Consider the following 17657-nt stretch of genomic DNA (forward strand, 5'->3'; position numbering starts at 1 on the left):
AAACTTTTGCAGCAAAATTGCAATAGTGCTAGAATATCTACTACTGAACTGTGTTAATGTGTATTAGCTTCCTCATATAGAGCTCATAGCATGCTTTGAAGCGACTTCATAGGCGAAATGGTTAAAGAATTTTATCGAAGAGCGTCAAGTTGTGGATTCAATAACAAAGAAATTGCAAATTTACTGTGATAATTTGGCAACAATTTTCTTGGGTCCACCATAAATATATTTACTACTTTTTTGTACTTTATCAATTATGGGATACAACACTCATAATAGTATATATATTCTTATAAGTAAATTCAAACTGTACAATTAACATTACAAAGTATAAAACAAACTCCTCTATATAAATGAATGGAAAGGTTTTGACTATTTTGGTAAGCTAACCAAAACAATTCTCTCAATATTTACCAAATGAATATTTTTCTTTGCCTGAGTACAGTAAATCCAAAAGGTTTTAGACTATTTTGCCAGCATTTGGAAGACAATCCTCAAGTATGTTTGAGCAAATCTCCTTTGCTTCTGAGCTGATAGAAAAAATGACACTCAGTTCTCCATTCATGATCCAGCTTCACCTCCCCTCCGCCATAGTATTGGACCAAGAGAAAGACATGGATGAAGGGTGGGACTGCCGAATATCTTCTGTTGAGTAAAACATAAACATAAAAAATATAAAGTTCTATGTGTGTAACTTTCTTCTAGAACTCACAAATAAGGATCTGTGGTAAGTTTTCTACAATGTATAGTGATGCCTCTCACGTACAGATTTAAAAGAACTCAACGGTGGTGTTTTATTACAAGAACAAAACACATATGCCCACAACCTAAATGCTCTTTGATGGAGAATATATAAGAGAGAATTGAGAGAGGTTCAGAATTTCTGATTCTAAAATGAATGAATAAATCTGTAGTTTTAACTTCCATCCCATGGGTTATTTATAAACAACCAAAAGTCACAACTCTTGGTTGTGGAAGTTACTAATTCCAAGAGATACAACTCTTGGTCTTATATGGACCAACTCCACTGTGGGTATATTGAGGTCCAATTACTAACATCTCCCACTTACACACAGTGAGCATGGGTTAACCATACATCTCTCATATTGATACGTCTCTCTTTTCAATCTCTGACATCCTTCATACTTGGAAATAGGTCGTGCGACCATCGAGCACTCCTGTAGAAAGATCCGGAGCACTACACTAAGTTTTGTTAGAGACTAGCATAACAACATCCCTAAAAACAAAAACAAGGTCTCGTTATGCCTCAGACTCATTCGGTCACATCGGATTAAACATCTCGGATCCCTCATGAATTTAACATACTCCCACTGACTGTAATGTATTCACAATTATGTCGCAACATTGAAAAGCGACATAACCAGTCGACTGTAAATACAAAACATGAATGTGTTACCAAATAATCTTCCCTCTCCCTCATGTCACTTAGCTTAGGTTCAACCGCTTTCCCAGTCATGTCTCTTTAGACCGCATCATTCATGGCCATAGACAACATGCTAAAGTAGCAAACACTAAATCCTTTGCCTCACAACATAGTCAAAGGTCACATAGGGCATAATTGGGGTCTTAATAATGACCCATAAGACTCACACGATGAGGAAGAAGGGATCGATTCACTCACCTCTATTGTTGGTCGAACGAGCACATGTAATATGAAATACATGCTACGGTGGAGTTCTCTTTCCAAAAGAGTGTATGTCTAAGCTCAAAAACACCGTACAGATCTTAGTCTAGTCGCTACCCAAGCGTCTAACATGAGTCCTTTATTTGCTCGCCACCTCAGGCGCCAAATTAAGGTCTCACATCTGGCTTATCACAGGCTAAATGGATTGTTGGATATCCATGCACGGTCCTAAAAACAATACTTGTCATAGACCTCATCTTAGCACCAACTAAGGCGACATATCTATTAATGTGTCTCACCTTAGCATCAACTAAGGCAACCTTATCTTAACTTGCTCGCTGTCAAAGCGCCAAAGGACACAATGTCCCATCTCTACCTTGCTACCACATCATTAGAGGCGATCGCTCGTGTGAGAAAGCCGATCTAAACCAGTTGACATACTTTCTTCGCCAATACTAAACATGGCTTATATGTGTGTACTAGTAAAAACAATATGATCCATTTAATGTCACACAAAAAATGAAAAATCATCACATATATAAAAATAACATTCCAAGTAAAATACATCCAATGTACATGGTCAGAAAAAAATAATCATAATCTACGCAGTGCTAAACTCCTAACATGAGCCATATGAGCATCTCGAACTATAGGCTTTGTGAGCGGATCAACTATCATTTTACTCGTAGAAATATGTTTAAGCACCACTTCTTTCTTAGCGACCATATCTCGTATATAGTGATATCTGATGTCTATGTATTTGGTTCTTCCATGATATTTGGGATCCTTAGAATAGGCAAGTGCTGCCATACTATCACAATGAATTGTCACAGGATCATTAATTGTTGTGACTACATTCAAATGCTGTAAGAATCGCCTCAACCAAACTGCCTCTTATACTGTTGGTGAGCATGCTATATATTCTGCCTCCATAGTAGATAAAGCTATACAAGGTTGCTTTTTGCTACTCCAAGTAATCACTCCATTACTGAGCAAAAATGCATATCCTGTCGTGGATTTGCGCTCGTCTAGGTCACTACCCCAATCAGCATCACTGTAACCAACTAAACGCAAATCTTCGCCTTGATAGCAAAGTGCATAATCCATCGTTTCCTTGAGGTATCTGAGTATTCTCTTCATTACTTTCCAGTGAGCTAGTCCTAGCTTCGATTGGAATCTGCTAACTAACCCAACAACATAACATATATTTGGTCGAGTACACATCATAGCGTACATCAGACTACCCACAACACTAGAATATAGAACTCAAGACATTTTTTCCTTTTCTTCCTGAGTTTTAGGACTCATTTCTAGATTTAAGGGTTCGCCCATAAAAACAGGGGTTTGCAGTAATGCATTTGGAAGCGTTCAAGAATCATTTTGATGTAAGTTTGTTGAGACAAACTCAAAAATTTCTTTGAACGATCCCTACAAATTTTAACTCCAAGAATATAATCTGCTTCACCCATGTCCTTTATTTCGAAAGTAGAGGACAACCATCTTTTAGTGGCGACAATCATGTTTTTATCATTTCCTGCCAATAAAATGTCATCAACATACAAAGAAAGAATTACAAAAATTCATTTGGATCGTTTCACATACACGCAATTATCTTCTTCAATCATCTTAAATCCATTAGAAATAATGGCTTGATGAAATCTTTGATACCATTGCCTAGATGATTGTTTTAAACCATAAATGGATCGTTTAAGCTTGCAAACTGTGCACTCTTTTCCTTTAGCTACAAAACCAATAGGTTGATCCATATATATTTCCTCGTCTAGTTCTCCGTTGAGAAAAGCAGTTTTAACATCCATTTGGAATAATTCTAAATCCAAATGTGCAACAATGGCAAGGATCGTGCGAATGGAGGCAAACCTTACTACTGGAGAGAAGGTTTCCCTGTGGTCAACACCCTCCTTTTGGGTGTACCCCTTCGCTACAAGGCGTGCCTTATACCTTTCAATTGAACCATCCGCCTTACGCTTGATCTTTAAGACCCATTTGTTTCTCATGGCATTGCGTCCTGGCAGAAGGTTTACCAAATCCCAGACCTGGTTAGTCCTCATTGACTCTATTTCTTCATTCATTGCTTTTATCCACTCATTACTAGCTGGAGATGAGATAGTCTCATGGTATGACCTAGGCTCATCATCATCTTGCAGAGCAACCATGAAAACATCACCTTCAATCTCAAAGTGTCATCGACGGATTTTTCCACGTTCACTTCTACGCAATTGAGGTTCTTGTGAATCTTCTTCTAGTGGTGTGCTTCCACTAGGCGGCAAGTCACTCCCACAGCCCCTAGGAGATTGGGAAATTTCTTCCTCATTCTCTACTAGGCTATTTGGAACATTTCCCTCCTGATCCACTAATTCATAGAGTTCCAAATCATTATTAACCTCATCCCTGCTAGGGTATTCATTCTCAATGAATCGACATCTCGTGACTCTATTTCAGTCACTCTTTCATCGGGTTGTTCGCCTATCAACACGTAGCCCTTAAAATGTTCTGAGTATCGTATAAAAATGCACTTCTTTTCTCTAGGGCCTAACATCCCATACTTATGGGAAGTATCATGAACAAAACCCGTCGAACCCCATGGTCGTAGATTATCCAAATTGGGCTTTCATCTGTTCATAACTTGTACGGTGTGGAAGGTACTGATTTTGAGGGCACTCAATTAAGAATGTAGGCTAAAGTCATAAGTGCATCTCCCCAATAGGATATTGGTAGGTTTGCTTGCCCTATCATTGACCTAATCATTTCTAGCATCGTTAGCTGCCTTTTGATTCATTTTCCTTCACATAGAACTTTAAATTGCTCAGATAGATACTCGCGTCCACGGTCAGTTCTAGAGCTTTGATACTCTTGTCTAACTGGTTCTCAACCAAAATCATATAACACCTAAAGCAATTGAAAGCTTCAAACTTATGGGAGATTAAGTAGACATGACCATATCGCGTGTAATCATCAATAAATGTGATGAAGTAGGAACCACCATGCCTTGCCCTCATATTCATTGGGCCACAAATGTCTGAGTGAATTAATTGCAATGGGAAATATGCCCTAGTGGCTTTTCCAAATGGTTTTCTTTTTTGACTTTCCCATAAGACAATGCTCACATGTGGGCAATGACGTTTTAGCGAGTGGGTCTATAAGATCTTCTCTAGCCAATCTTTTCATTCTATCTTGCCCTATATGGCCTAATCTAGCATGCCATAATATAGAATCATTATAAACATTATCACTAGAAGTCAACAAAGCAATTGTATTATCATAATATAAATTATTGATGTTCAAAACCATAAAACCATTAGAAACAAAGCCATAACCATAGTAATGTGTATCTAAAAATATCTGATAGCAGGTTTCGCCGAACTTTAGGAGCATACAAGACATCATGGAGTGACAAAATGCGCCCTCGTAGCAAATCCAGTTTGTAAGTACCAATGCCTGGTACATCCACAGATCTGTTCCCCATGTATAATCTTTTTGAAATCAATCTCAAACCCTAATCTAAGCAACTGATTAACTGATAGCAGGTTTTGTCGAACTTTAGGAGCATACAAGACATCATGGAGTGACAAAGTGCGCCCTTGTCGCAAATCCAGTTTGTAAGTACCAATGCCTAGTACATCCACACTAGATCTGTTCCCCATGTATAATCTTCGACTCCTAACTAGTAGGCGACGATACTCCAAGTACCCTGTACGTTCTCTGGCTACATGTTTGGTTGTTGCTGAATCTACAGTCCATTCAGAAGAAGAATCAACAACCATAACATGACCAGTAACATAAATACCACGAGACATGAAATTAGGGAGTACCTTCTTCGGCTTAGTGCATTCACGAGCGAAGTGTCCTTCCTTGCCACAATTGAAGCAGTTCAACTTAGATTTGTCTTTCTTCCCACCACGCTTACCTCTCTTGTGTTTGGTGGATTTAGCCTTCTTAGGCTCAGGTCTTCTAGTCATTCCTTGCATGAGATCTTTTCTCTGGTTCCAGCGCTTGGGCCTAAATGCCCTACGCGAACTAGATTCAGCCATATTAACAAATGCTTCAGGTTTAGCAACCTCTAGGCGCTCAACCTCTAGCTCAAGATGACGTGCTACATCCTCAAATGTTTTAACATTTTCGTTGTGCGTCATGTTTTGGCTCACATTTTCCCATGATTTTTGAAGAGAACGAATGATAGCTTGGACCTGCTATTCATCAGTGAGATTGTTTCCAGCGACTTTAAGCTCGCGAATCATAGAAGACATGACTCTCAAATGCTGCTTCATTGTATGGTTATAGCGCATTGAGTATGAGTCAAACTTCATTGTTAATTCGCGTAGCCTAGTAGCCAAAGTGCCTCCATATCTCAACTTGAGGGCTTCCCACATGTCATGGGCAGTCTAACACTCTTCAAATTCACCTATAAGATTATTGGTCATGCTGCTTAACAATGTGAAGCACGCAGAGCGATCTTTCTTGAGCCAACTCTCATAGGCATCAAGATCGCGTTGATGTTGAGGAGTGTCCCCTCGTTGAGGAGCAGTCATGGATTGGGTTATGGTCTCCAAGACCTCTTGTTCATTCAAGACATATCGGATCTTTCAATGCCAAATGTCGTAATTATCCCCATCCAATTTCTCTCCTTTATTTAAATCAGCAATAATACTCTTAGAGGCCATTTTCACTACATTTAAAACGAGAGGAATATTATTAATATGTACACACATTTACAAAATTTTGCTGCGTTAATCCAAATTAAATAAAATAATTGATGCACAAGTTGCGAGATCGAAAATTCGCTAAGCTCTTAATCATCTCTCGCGCCACAAGTACCCATTATCATGTTTAATTTGATTTTCGCGCAAAAACACGTAAGGGATGAGAAATAAATTCAACTCAACCTAACTCCCACTATTTAAACTAATTATAGGCAACAAACATAAATAATATCATGCCAAGAATAAATTCAATGCCATCATATTAGGTGCTACACATGCTCTAAAAATTATCTCAACAAATTTTAAAAGAGTAAGCATGCATTTCATTTCTCCAAAGAAATAATTATGGATTTAGATATACAATTCTTATATAAAAAAAAATTCAATAAAATTACTACTACCCCAAACAATTTTACATGCATGCCAATATTTAAACATACTGTACAAAAAAATATATTTAACATGCAATCTCTTCAACAAATGAATTTTCATTCATTTTATACATATATTATTGTATTACAAATAACAAAGGATAATTCACTTCAAAAGGATCCCAGTAGCCTATTGGTTAAGGTGTTCACCACTCTATCCACACGAATTGGGTTCAAACCCAAAAATATCACCAAAACCGCGGAATCGAAATAGGGCCAACTTACTCGTGAAGAGCATCACTCAACCATTAAGCTAGAGCCGCTTCTTGAAAAAGTACGACGATCCAAATCTATAAACGGTTATTTACAGATTTGACCAGACCTTCTTCAACCTCTGAAAACTCAAATGTTGCCCTATTTTCAGATTTGCCTTGAAACTTAAATCCTTCAGATCTCCCTCATTATAGGTCCGTTTTTCGCATTCCATATCTCAAATTAAACCTTAGGAAAAAAATCCACTTTTCCCCCTAAAGTTTCAGGATAAATTAAACCTTAGCAAAAAAATCCGTTTTTGTACAGTGGATTCTTATGACAAGTATAATCTAACCATATGAAAAATTAATGCATTTGATGATAAACAATTATCAGAACAATAAAAACAAAGTTTCATGTTCTTCAACTAAGAATGCTATATCTCTCAACATACATGTCCAATCATCACCAAATTTTGTGGGCATGTTCATATGAATGTTCTCTACAACATGTATAAATTTGGTGGTCTAATTCATTCATTTTCGAAATTTTCCATTAAAGGCCATATATTAACGAAAATGGTATATGAATTCAAAACTTGATTTCATTGCAATTTCTCATATATAGAAAAACATTTACACAGGCATACATACAATGAGAAACACTCAACTTGGCTTTGATACCAATGTTGAGTAAAACATAAACATAAAAAATATAGAGTTCTATGTGTGTACCTTTCTTCTAGAACTCACGAATAAAGATCTTTGGTAAGTGTTCTACAATCTATAGTGATGCCTCTCACGTACAGATTTGAAAGAACTTAACGGTGGTGTTTTATTACAAGAACAAAACACGTATGCACATAACCTAAATGCTTTTTGATGGAGAATATATAAGAGAGAGAATTGAGAGAGATTCAGAATTTTTGATTTTGAAATGAACGAATAAATCTGTAGTTTTAACTTCCATCCCAAGGGTAATTTATAAACAACCAAAAGACACAACTCTTGGTTATGGAAGTTACTAATTCCAAGAGATACAATTCTTGATTTTATATGGACCAACTCCACTGTGGGTATATTGAGGTCCAATTACTAACATCTTCAAATGTTGGGTGTGATGAAGACCCAAAATCTCGTGGAATCTCAGACCACCTACCCATGGGTTTCATTTTTCGGTGCAAGTATACATCCATATCCTCACTTTCAAGCTCATTGTTCCCCTCCAACACTTTCACTACTTGTCTCATTGTTGGTCGGGAACATGGGTCAGGGTAAGCACACAACAAGCCCAAGTTAAGCACCCTGCCCACTTCTTCCTCATCAAACTCGCCTCTAGCCTTCAATCTCTCATCAAGAGCATTCAATAATTGCCCTTGTACCATCAATTGCCATGCCCAATCTACCAAAGCTGGCTTCCCTACCTCTATAGGCCTCCTCCCACACATTACTTCTAAAATCAAGACACCAAATCCAAACACATCGGTTTGAGCCGATGCCCGTCCACTTCTAATCACTTCCGGTGCCAAATATCCAACGGTCCCGACCACCCTTGTTGTGTTAGGCACTTGTCCATGGTCGTGCATTCGGGCTAATCCGAAATCCCCTAGCCTTCCATTCATATCCTTGTCAAGTAACACATTGCTGGCCTTAATGTCCCTATGAAGGACTTTGGCTTCCCACCCCTCGTGTAAGTACAAGACTGCAAAAGCTACATCTTTCAAAATCCTTATCCTGTCTTCACAGCTCAACATCTTCCTGTCATCACATTCAAACACCCACTTGTCCAAACTCCCATTTTCCATATAGTCATAAACCAACAAGAAGTTGCCCTTGTCTCTCTTGCACCACCCTCTCAACCCCACCAAACTTCTATGCTTCAATCTTCCAAGGCTTGAAATTTCAGCCAGAAATTCTCTCATCCCATCATTTTCATGCGAAATGCACTTCACTGCAATCTCTGCCCCTCCTGCTAAAACACCCTTATAGACCTTCCCATTCCCTCCGGTTCCAATCACATTTTCTTCTGAGAAATCTCTTGTGGCCGCCTCAATTTCTGTATAAGTCATTCTGTGTGGCCAATACTCCAATTCCCATTCTTCCATTTCCTCTCTCTCCCTAGCTCTCCTACGCTGCCTCTTGATCCAAAACAGAGCAAACAGAGCACAAAGACAGACAACGAAGAAAACTCCCACTGTGATTCCTGCAATCAACCCTTTTGATCGAAATATTGACTCCTTTTGAAGAACAAAAGATGGCAAACCTGTGGTAACCAACTCTTGGCTTAACGAAAAGTTGGAATTACTAAAGCTCCAAGCCAAAATCCTGTGGCTTTCAACTAACTGTCCGGTAGCACTAGTAAAGCCAACATACATTTCATCCTCAAAAACCTCAGAAAGGTCAATAGAAGCATTCAACAATGGCTTCAGAGGTCTTTTCATGCCTACCAGAGCCACAGTAACATTAATCAAAGAATCTGAATAATCAATCCAAACTTGGTAATTTTCACCACTGTTGAGCTTCAATTCCTTGAATGATTTCTCATCATCAGCGTTGCTGCTGTTGTCGCTTCTTTGGTTGTCGGGCCAGTACCCGGCATCGTGTGATGCATTTGATATGAGGGAGTTCATGTCGATTCCAACATGGTTGGCGCTTATGTCATCGAATTCTACGTTCTTAAACACATCAAACTCGACACCGAAGACATGGTTATTGGGATTCCCATTGTTGGTGAAGTTGAGAAGGCCTAGATAATTAGCTGGGTGCGCGCCTTCGATGCCCTTAACGGGCACAAACATGAAAGCTATGCCATGCCTAGCAGGAGGATTATTCTTGTAAGAAACCATAGAGAAGATGAAAGAAGTTGAGAAAGGATACACATAAGAAGAGTTTGGGTTTTTAGCGGGGATCTTTTCTGGGTAAATTGCCCGGCCGATTGAGTATAATGTTCTGTTAGTGAGCATTAGAATACGAGATTCAACGTCGGCCAGGCCATAGAGTAACATATCGGAGGAGTTGAAGCCATTGAAGACGAAATCAACAGCCGATATGGATTGGAAGAAGAGGAAAACGGGCAGCAGAAAGCATAGTAGGAGAGGCTGTTGGTGTTTACGCTCCTCCATGGGGGATGATAGCTAGAAAAATGGAAAGAGAGATGAGCAGTGGGTGTTGGATTGGATGAGGAGGTACTGAACATTCTTGGTCACCTTGTAGATATTCATTGCATTTGATTTCTTTTGTCAGAAGACAGGTTGCCGGGTCGTTATCTATCAACGTTTTCATAGCAGATTTATCAACTGCAGTGAATGGAGAAAAAATTGTTCGGTGTGACTTGCCACCCGTCAATATGGTGGGCCCAGCATGTACCTTTACTTTTCCTTATGGGTGTTGGAGGCTCTTCTACGACTACTACTTGGGTTTGTATTCCTGTGTTGACTTGTATTGGACTTTGTTGTCTAAATTGGATTCCTTGCGGACCGTACCTACAGCAACCGACCTTTATACTTATAAAAGCATGCTTTGGTTCTCTTGTTTTGTGTGCTTAAAAGGAGTTTGGTGGTAGCAAGCCGCACAGAAGTGCAAAACTCAAGCACCAGTGAAACATAAAAGGAAGGGTGTGCCAAAACGTGAATATATGTGAGCACCTCAGGGTAGAGAAAATTGTTAAGGGTATCCCTGAAAATCAGCAACAATACCAAATCACAGCAGCTCCTACATCTCCCTTCGAGAATCACGTTGAGACAGATGAGGACTCATCAAATCACCTTGACAGCCAGTGATGACAATTTCCCTTGTTTACAATATTTACTTTCCTTATTCTAAATTATTTGAATTTCCTTGGCTGTAAATATCTTAGCAATAGTTGTATTAGGTTTATTGCTTTCCTTTTAGCTGTCGCTCATTCATACACTTACCATTGTAATTCTACACTTACCATTTAGATGGTCATCTGTATTGTATTATAAAAAGGAAATCCAACACTGTTTTGGTTAAGCAACCAAAAACAGTTTCTCTAATTATTTTCATGGTATCAGAGCTTCCTAAGAGCCAACGCTCATCTATGGCCGAGTCTATCTCTAATTCCGCATCTTCTCAAAACCCCAACCCAACCTCTGAAATTTCTGCATCTTCCCAAAACCCCAATCCAATCACTGATATTTCCACACCTTCCCAAAACCCCAATCCAATCACTGAAATTTCCCCCTACATTCCTATGCTTCCCAACGTTACACAATTGGGTGGTATCAAACTGGAAGGATCCAGCAACTACCTTGGATGGGTTGCTCAATTTCAACCCATTCTTTGTGGTTACGAACTTGAGGGATTAATTGATGGAACGGATCCATGCCCTTCCAAACTCATCGCCAACCCCACAGGTGATGCTCAAATTCCGAATCCAGCCTATATTGCATGGCGGAGGAGAGACCAGCAGCTGCTGAGTCTCATCATTTGCTCCCTAGCTCCCTCTCTAGTGTCGTTGATGTATGGTTTAAACACATCCAGACTAGCCTGGAATGCTCTTGCAACCAGGTTTGCTGCCCATTCTAGATCACGCATCTCTAATCTCAAGCGTCAGTTGCAAAGCTTGCAGTAGGGAAGTAAATCGTGTACTGAGTATTTGAATCAAGCTAAACAATGGGCTGATGAATTATCTGCAGTAGGTAAGCCCCTTGAAGATGATGATCTCATCTCATTTATAATCAGTGGAATAAATCCAATGTTCAATTCTTTTGTTACTGCTTTCACCTTACGTGATCGTGCAATGACTTTTCTTGATTTCCAATCTGAATTGTTAAGTCATGAAATGTTACTTCAAAGCCAACAACACACCATCACACCTGAAGCCGGTCCATTTGCCTTATATGCCAATAGACCAAACCAATCTCATTCCCATCATAACCATTCTAACCACTTCAGAAAACCAAAATTCCATTCCAGACCAACACCCAACAGCCAGCCACGTCACCCAAACTTCTCTCCACGAAATCACTCTTCCCCACCAAATCGACCACCTGCATCACACCAACTGAACTCACCATTCAATGCTCCTCATGCCCCACGATCACCATGCCAAATCTGTGGGAAGAGCAGTCACAAGGCTTTGGATTGTTATCACCGAATGGATTATGCCTACCAAGGAAGGCATCCTCCGACACAACTAGCAGCAATGGTTGCCCACACCAATGGCGACTTCGAAAACCAACACTGGTTAGCTGATTCTGGAGCCAATACCCATGTAACGGCAGATCCATCCAACATCTCTGATGCTCAACCATTTGCAGGTGCAGACACTGTGGGTGTAGGCAATGGCGCAGGTTTGGATATACATAGCATTGGTTCTTCTATTGTTCAATCAAATGCCCCTCACCCTACCCCTCTTCTTCTCAAAGACATATTACACTGTCCATCTGCATCTACCAACTTACTTTCCATAAATAAATTTTGTAAGGATAATCACTGCTGGTTTGCCTTAACTGACACACATTTCACTGTGAAGGACAACTTGACAGGAACCGTGTTACTCCAGGGGCCGAGTGAGAATGGGCTATACCCTATCCCTCTACACCGAAAGTCCATAAATAAATTGAAGGGGTTTGCAGCTCTTCTTGGTGTTAAAACTACAGACATGGTTTGGCATCAAAGGCTAGGACACCCATCAGCATCTGTTTTCCAGCTTTTATTACGTCATCAGAACCTTCCCCTTGTTGGGTCGTTTAATAAATCTCGAATTTGTGAGTCTTGTCAACTTGGCAAATCCAAGCAATTGCCTTTTTTTGATGCCAATCGCATTCCCACTTGTCCTTTAGAATTAATCCACTCAGATGTTTGGACATCTCCTGTTCCATCACTGAGTGGTTGCAAGTTTTATGTTTTGTTTATTGATGACTACAGCCGATTTACTTGGTTGTATCCTATTATGAATAAAAGTGATGTTTTTCAATGTTTTGTCAAATTCAAATTACTAGTTGAAAATCTATTCTCTACCAAGATAAAATATTTTCAATCTGACAATGGTGGAGAATACTCCTCTCATCAGTTTAAGAATTTTCTCAACAATCATGGTATATTTCATCGATTGACATGCCCCCACACCTCTCAGCAAAATGGCATTGCTGAGAGGAAACACAAGCATATTTTGGAGATGGGCCTTACTCTATTAGCCCAATCTGGATTGCCCCCGAAATATTGGGTTGACTCATTTTTGACCTCCATCTTTCTCATCAATAGACTCCCATCACCTGTAATTCACAATGAATCACCATTTTCTAAACTTTTCAATAAACAACCGGACTACAATTTTTTGAGAGCCTTTGGGTGCCTATGTTACCCACTTCTTCGCCCATATGCCCATCATAAACTATCATTTAGAAGCAAACCTTGCATCTTTCTAGGTTATGGCTCTAACCAACATGGGTATCGATGTCTTGAACCCCAATCTCAAAAGGTGTATCTCTCCCGCAGTGTTGTCTTCGATGAATCCAATTTTCCAGCTAAGGGTATGGCTCTCTCATTTGGATCCTGCAAAGCCACGGCTCCCCAAGGTAATTCCATTGTGACCATTCCTTCTAATTTTCTGCATGCACCACATGTCTCTACTTACCCATCTACTGATGTGTCAGGCCCTACTCTACCTCCAAACTTGACTAGTTTGACACCTCCATCTACCATGCAGTCTTGGAGCCCAGCCATCCCTCTACGCTGCAGGATAGCTTGCCTAGATCAACATCCAGCCCACCTATTGTCCAATCTCCTGCTCCAAAATTCGTGCCCCAAGACACATCTTCTTTTCACCTTGCATCATCACCTCCTAGCCCAGCCATAGACATTGCTGCCACGTCAACGCACACTCTTACATGTCCATCTTCTCCTGCCCCAGATTTTGTGCACCAAGATACATCTCCTCTTCACCTTGCGACATCACCTCCTAGCCCAGCCATAGATACTGGTGCCACTTCAAATCCACCTCTTGCGTGTACACCTTCCCCCCCAGCCAGCCCACCTCACGTCCCATCCTCTTCACTACACGTCGCCCCGACTGCCCCTACCCATCACATTATCACTCGTTCCCAAACAGTTAATCTCAAACCAAAATCTTTTCCAGATTTTAAATTATTTCGAGCTGTCAAACACCCTCTTCATGCCTACCATGCACTCACTCTACCTCCAGAACCTTCCACTTATCGCCAGGCAGCAACTACACCCGAATGGGTTGATGCCATGAGTCTGGAATTTCATGCTTTGTTATCCAACCAGACCTGGTCCCTATGCCCCAGACCTCTGCATCAGAACGTGGTAAGAAACAAATGGGTTTTTAAGATTAAGCAAAAGCCAAATTTTAACTCCAAGATTATAATCTGCTTCACCCATGTCCTTTATTTCAAAAGAAGAGGACAACCATCTTTTAGTGACCACAATCATGTTTTTATCATTTCCTGCCAATAAAATGTCATCAACATACAAAGAAAGGATTACAAAAGTTCCTTTGGATCGTTTCACATACATGCAATGATCTTCTTCAATGATCTTAAATCCATTAGAAATAATGGCTTGATGAAATCTTAGATACCAATTGCCTAGATGATTGTTTTAAACCATAAATGGATCGTTTGAATTGACAAACTTTGCGCTCCTTTCCTTTAGCTACAAAACCAATATGTTGATCCATATATATTTCCTCATCTAGTTTTCCGTTCAGAAAAGCAGTTTTAACATCCATTTGGTATAATTCTAAATCCAAATGTGCGACAATGGCAAGGATCGTGCGAATGGAGGCAAACCTAACTACTAGAGAGAAGGTTTCCTCGTAGTCAACACCCTCCTTTTGGGTGTAACCCTTCGTTACAAGCTGTGCCTTATACCTTTCAATTGAACCATCCGCCTTACGCTTGATCTTTAAGACCCATTTGTTTCCGAAGGCATTGGGTCCTGGAGGAAGGTTTACCAAATCCCAGACCTGGTTAGTCCTCATTGACTCTATTTCTTCATTCAGTGCTTTTATCCACTCATTACTAGCTGGAGATGAGATAGTCTCATGGTGTGACCTAAGCTCATCATCATCTTGCGGAGCAACCATGAAAACATCACCTTAAATCTCAAAGTGTCGTCGAGGGATTTTTTCACGTTCACTTCTATGCAATTGAGGTTCTTGTGAATCCTCTTCTAGTGGTGTGCTCTCACTAGGTGACAAGTCACTCCCACTGCCCCTAGGAGATTGGGAAATTTCTTCCTCATTCTCTACTAGGCTACTTGGAGCGTCTCCCTCCTGATCCACTAATTCATAGAGTTCCAAATCTTTATTAACCTCACCCCTGCTAGGGTATTAATTCTCAATGAAATCGACATCTCGTGACTCTATTTCAATCACTCTTCCATCGGGTTGTTCGCCTATCAACACGTAGCCCTTAGAATGTTCTGAGTATCTTATAAAAATACACTTCTTTCCTCAAGGGCCTAACTTCCCATACTTATGGGTAGTATCATGAACAAAACCCGTCGAACCCCATGGTCGTAGGTTATCCAAATTGGGCTTTTCACTAGTCCATAACTCGTACGATGTGGAAGATACTGATTTTGAGGGCACTCGATTAGGAATGTAGGCTGCAGTCATAGGTGCATCTCCCCAATAGGATATTGGTAGGTTTGCTTGTGCCATCATTGACCTAATCATTTCTAGCAGAGTTCAATTTCTCCTTTCCGCCACACTATTTTGTTGTGGCGTACGAGGCATCGTTAACTACCTTTTGATTCATTTTCCTTAACATAGCACTTTAAATTGCTCAAATAGATACTCGCGTCCACGGTCAGTTCTAAGAGCTTTGATACTCTTGTCTAACTGGTTCTCAACCAAAATCATATAACGCCTAAAGCAATTCAAAGCTTCAAACTTATGGGAGATTAAGTAGACATGACCATATCGTGTGTAATCATCAATAAATGTGATGAAGTAGGAACCACCATGCCTTGCCCTCATATTCATTGGGCCACAAATGTCTGAGTGAATTAATTGCAATGGGAAAGATGCCCTAGTGGCTTTTCCAAATGGTTTTCTTTTTTGACTTTCCCATAAGACAATGTTCACATGTGGGCAATGACATTTTAGCGAGTGGGTCTATAAGACCTTCTCCAGCCAATCTTTTCTTTCTATCTTGCCTTTTATGGCTTAATCTAGCATGCCATAATATAGAATCATTATAAACATTATCACTAGAAGTCAACAAAGCAATTGTATTATCATAATATAAATTATTGATGTCCAAAACCATAAAACCAATAGTAACAAAGCCACAACCATAGTAATGTGTATCTAAAAATATCTTTACACCTGTATTCTTGAAATAAATCTCAAACCCTAATCTAAGCAATTGATTAACTGATAGGAAGTTTCGCCGAGCTTCAGGAGCATACAGGACATCATGGAGTAACAAAGTGCACCCTCATCGCAAATCCAGTTTGTAAGTACCAATGCCTAGTACATCCACACTAGATCCGTTCCCCATGTATAATCTTCGGCTCCCAACTGGTAGGCGACGATACTCCACGTACCCCATACATTCTCTCTCTACATGTTCGGGAACTACTGAATCTACACTCCATTTAGAAGAAGAATCAACAACCATAACATGACTAGTAACATAAATACCACAAGACATGAAATTAGGGAGTACCTTCTTCGGCTCAGTGCATTTACGATTGACTTTAAGCTCGTTGCCACAATTGAAGCAGTTCAACTTAGATTTGTCTTTCTTCCCACCACGCTTACCTCTCCTGTGTTTGGTGGATTTAGCCTTCTTAGGCGCAGGTCTTCTAGTCATTCCTTGTATGAGATCTTTTCTCTGGTTCCAGCGCTTGGGCCTAAATGCCATACACGAACTAGATTCCGCCATATTAACAAATGCTTCAGGTTTAGTAGCCTCTAGGTGCTCAACCTCTAGCTCAAGATGACGCGCTACATCCTCAAATGTTTTAATATTTTCGTTGTGCGTCATGTTTTGGCTCATATTTTCCCAAGATTTTGGAAGAGAACGAATGACAGCTTGGACCTGTTGTTCATCAGTGAGATTGTTTCCAGCGACTTTAAGCTCGCGAATCATAGAAGACATCACTCTCAAATGCTGCTTCATTGTATGGTTATAGCACATTGAGTATGAGTCAAACTTCATTGTTAATCCGCGCAGCCTAGTAGCCGAAGTGCCTCCATATCTCAACTTGAGGGCTTCCCACATGTCATGGGCAGTCTGACACTCTTCAAATTCGCCTATAAGATCATTGCTCATGCTGCTTAAAAATGTGAAGCGCGTAGAGCGATCTTTCTTGAGCCAACTCTCATAGGCATTAAGATCGCGTTGATGTTGAGGAGTGTCCCCTCGTTGAAGTGTAGTCATGGATTGGGTTATGGTCTCTAAGACCTCTTGTTCGTTCAAGACATATCGGATCTTTCGATGCCAAATGTCGTAATTATCCCCATCCAATTTCTCTCCTTTATTTAAATCAGGAATAATACTCTTAGAGGCCATTTTCACTACATTTAAAACGAGAGGAATATTATTAATATGTAAACACATTTACAAAATTTTGCTGCGTTAATCCAAATTAAATAAAATAATTTAAGCACAAGTTGCGGGATCGAAAATTCGCTAAGCTCTTAATCATCTCTCACGCCACAAATACCCAT

General features: G+C 40.0%; 1 protein-coding gene across 1 annotated transcript; it reads right to left on the minus strand.

The window, feature by feature from the left end:
* Positions 1 to 574: 574 nt before the first annotated feature.
* On the minus strand, positions 575 to 10123 carry LOC132172008 (L-type lectin-domain containing receptor kinase VII.1-like). Its single transcript, XM_088511500.1, has 2 exons — positions 8082 to 10123; positions 575 to 642 (listed from the first exon to the last, which is right to left on the minus strand). The coding sequence occupies exons 1-2, from the start codon at positions 10105 to 10107 to the stop codon at positions 575 to 577; spliced, it is 2094 nt and encodes a 697-aa protein (XP_088367626.1). The 5' UTR covers positions 10108 to 10123.
* Positions 10124 to 17657: the final 7534 nt, after the last annotated feature.

This window comes from Corylus avellana, chromosome 1, assembly GCF_965113065.1.
Source record: "Corylus avellana chromosome 1, dhCorAvel1.hap1.2, whole genome shotgun sequence".
Classification (NCBI taxonomy): Eukaryota; Viridiplantae; Streptophyta; class Magnoliopsida; order Fagales; family Betulaceae; genus Corylus; species Corylus avellana.

Bases quoted from the DNA above. Each gene is read 5' to 3' on its own strand.
- LOC132172008 (XM_088511500.1), bottom strand. From the start codon at position 10,107: ATGGAGGAGCGTAAACACCAACAGCCTCTCCTACTATGCTTTCTGCTG. The intron at 643-8,081 runs GTAATTGGACCT...ACTCAACAGAAG, and splicing joins CCCAACATTTGAAGATGTTA to ATATTCGGCAGTCCCACCCT.